At 50.9% G+C, this 2,719-nt stretch overlaps 1 protein-coding gene across 1 annotated transcript in view; it reads left to right on the top strand.

Moving 5' to 3' along the window:
- LOC101857883 (chaoptin) overlaps nucleotides 1-2,096 on the top strand; it is a 7,386-nt gene extending 5,290 nt beyond the window's left edge. The window contains exon 2 of the mRNA XM_005100820.3: nucleotides 128-2,096. Within this exon, the coding sequence (XP_005100877.1) occupies nucleotides 128-1,738 (1,611 nt within the window). The 3' untranslated portion in view covers nucleotides 1,739-2,096. The remainder of the gene's footprint in view (nucleotides 1-127) is intronic.
- The last annotated feature ends 623 nt before the right edge of the window (nucleotides 2,097-2,719 follow it).

Here is a 2,719-nt window from a genome sequence, read left to right as displayed (position 1 = left end):
GGGGCTTTAATTCATAATAGGAGCAAAGCAATTCTATTAAACACTTAAACTTCGTTCAACTTCGTGTTCGTATTCCACCTTCAAAGTCGTTGTTCCAGTAATTATATATTTTACCAATTGTTCACAGATGAGCCACACAAAGGCCTTGTTTGTACTGATGACGTTGTGCTGGTCACTCTCCCCGTCCCTGTCCACCGAGCCTCAGTACGAGTGTCCAGCCCCGTGTAAGTGTGTGCAGGAGAAACGGCAGGGCCTGGGCCAGGTCTACACCGTCAGATGTTCCGACCTTGACCTGACCCAAGTCCCTGACCTGTCCAGTTTGGAGGCCGTCCCTCTGCCCAAGTACGTCAACCTGGCGTCCAACGACATCCTGTCTGTCTCCAACGCCGACTTCCGGCCAGATCTGAACATCGCGTCCTTGGACCTGAGCCAGAACAAGGAGGTTCAGATTGACGCAGACGCCTTCTTGAGCATGGCCACCACACTGAGGCAGCTGCTACTGGAGGATGTGGGGCTGACCTTCCAGAAACCTCTGGAGATGTTGGAGCAGCTGGAGAACCTGGAGCTCCTCTCTCTCAGCAACAACAACCGGAAGGGCTACGTGCCGGGGGCTCAGGATCACGTGACCGCCAGGCTACTCACGGGCCGCGTGGGCCGGAAGTTGAAGCAGCTGCGGATGGCTCACTGCGGGATCCGCTCCCTGGCCTCGGCCTCGCTCGACTCACTCACGGAGCTGGAGGTCATTGACTTGTCCAACAACTGGTTCACGAAAGTTCCCGACGCCGTCAAACGTCTGAGGTCTTTGACGGACTTCCATTTGTCGCATTGTAACATCAAGGAGCTGCAGGATCTAGAGTTGAACAACCTGAAACATGTGAAGAATTTAGACCTGAGCTCCAACAGTATAGAAACCATCATGATCGACGCTTTCCGGGGCACGGAGAACTCCCTGAAGACGTTAAACCTGGAGAGATGTGGACTTGAAGAAATTCCGTCTTTGGCGATCAGAAACTTGGAGAAACTGGAGCGTCTCGATCTGTCACAGAACAGTTTCAAAAGCGCGCCCGCCAACTCGTTTACGGGGAAATATTGTTTAAAAACTTTGCTCATCGGCTCTGTTGGTCTCAAGTTTGAGGCTCGCACATTCAGTGGTCAGAAGGACTGTATCGAGGAACTGACCATCAAACATATGGGGCTGACCGCCGTCCCCCTCAACGCCCTGAAGTCTCTGAACCAGTTGGCCAACATCGTCCTTGATCACAACGCCATCTCCACTCTCCCCAAGAACGCGTTCAGTGGAATCAAAGCCCACATCATCAGCCTGGCCAACAACCCTCTCTCGCACATCGAGGAAGGAGCCTTCTCTGGGTTACCTCCAAACCTGAACCTCAACCTGAGGCGCACGGAGATATCCCAGATAGATTTCCTCACCGGATATCCGGAAGACGCCATCAAAACTGTGAACCTGGACTACGCCAACATCGAGTGCCGCTGCTCCATGCAGGACTCGCTCAACGTCACCTTCGTCGTGGAGGTTTACGGAACTTGCCGGAAAGGCCCGAGGGTGGTGTCGCTGAGCAGCAGTCGACTTCCGGGCATGTTGGAGGAGGCGTGTGAGGAAGAGAGAGCGGCAAACTGGGCGTGGAGGGCAGGGGGTCAAGGACATTTCGTCTGTCTGTCTGTCATCGTGACGTGTCTGTGGGCGCTGTTCCCGCCGTGGTCGTTGGACGTAGACTGACGTAGATACGTGTGTGTCACGTCTTGATGAACTCTGGTTGTGTTGTGTGTTTGTCTGTGTGTCTGTCATCGTGGCGTGTCTGTGGGGGCTATTCCCAGCCGTGGTCTCTGGACGTAGACTGACGTAGAGAGTTGACATTGTGTGTGGGGATGACGTAGATAGATGTGAGGTGTGGGGAGCTGATGAAGAAAGGTGTGTGGAGTTGATGAAGAAAGGTGTGTGGAGCTGATGATGTGTTCCCACATAGATTCTGATGTCGTCACAACTTAGTGAACTCTGGTTGTGTTGGGTGTTTGTGTGTGTGTGTGTGTGTGTGTGTGTGTGTGTGTGTGTGTGTGTGTGTGTGAGTGTGTGAGTGTGTGTGTGCGTGTGTTGTCTGTTCGTTTTGTTGTCGTCGTCGTCTTTGCGATTACTGTCTTTGTTCTTTTTCCTGTTGTCCATGTTGCTGCAGTCATTGTCGTCGTCGTTGTTGTTGTCGTCGTCGTCGTCGTTGTTGTCGTTGTTGTTGTTGTTGTTGTTGTTGTTGTTGTTGTTGTTGTTGTTGTTGTATGTTGGTATGGTACTAAATGTTTTCTTGTTGTTGCTGGTGAATGTTGGTATGGTACAAAATGTTTCTGTTGTTGTTGTTGGTCTGATGGTATGGTACAACTATATAATTTTCTGTTGTTGTTGTTGGTCTGATGGTATGGTACAACTATTTAATTTTCTGTTGTTGTTGGCATAACAAACTGATGCCCCCCACTGCGGGTGAACCAAGGCACTTCCGCTAGACCCTAACCCAGCCACGCCTCATAACTCTAACACTTTCCGCACACACATCACCTCTGTTGTTTGTTGCTGTTATTTTCGCCTGAGATTACTTCTAGGGGCCAGAATTTGAGACAACATTTTGCATGTTTAAAAATTGGCGTAAGATGTATGAGAGAGAGAGAGAGAGAGAGAGAGAGAGAGAGAGAGAGAGAGAGAGAGAGAGAGAGAGAG

Source organism: Aplysia californica, unplaced genomic scaffold (assembly GCF_000002075.1).
Source record: "Aplysia californica isolate F4 #8 unplaced genomic scaffold, AplCal3.0 scaffold00261, whole genome shotgun sequence".
Taxonomy (NCBI): Eukaryota; Metazoa; Mollusca; class Gastropoda; order Aplysiida; family Aplysiidae; genus Aplysia; species Aplysia californica.
The sequence above is the reverse complement of the archived record's forward strand: the minus strand, read 5'-3'. Positions and strand labels throughout refer to the sequence as shown.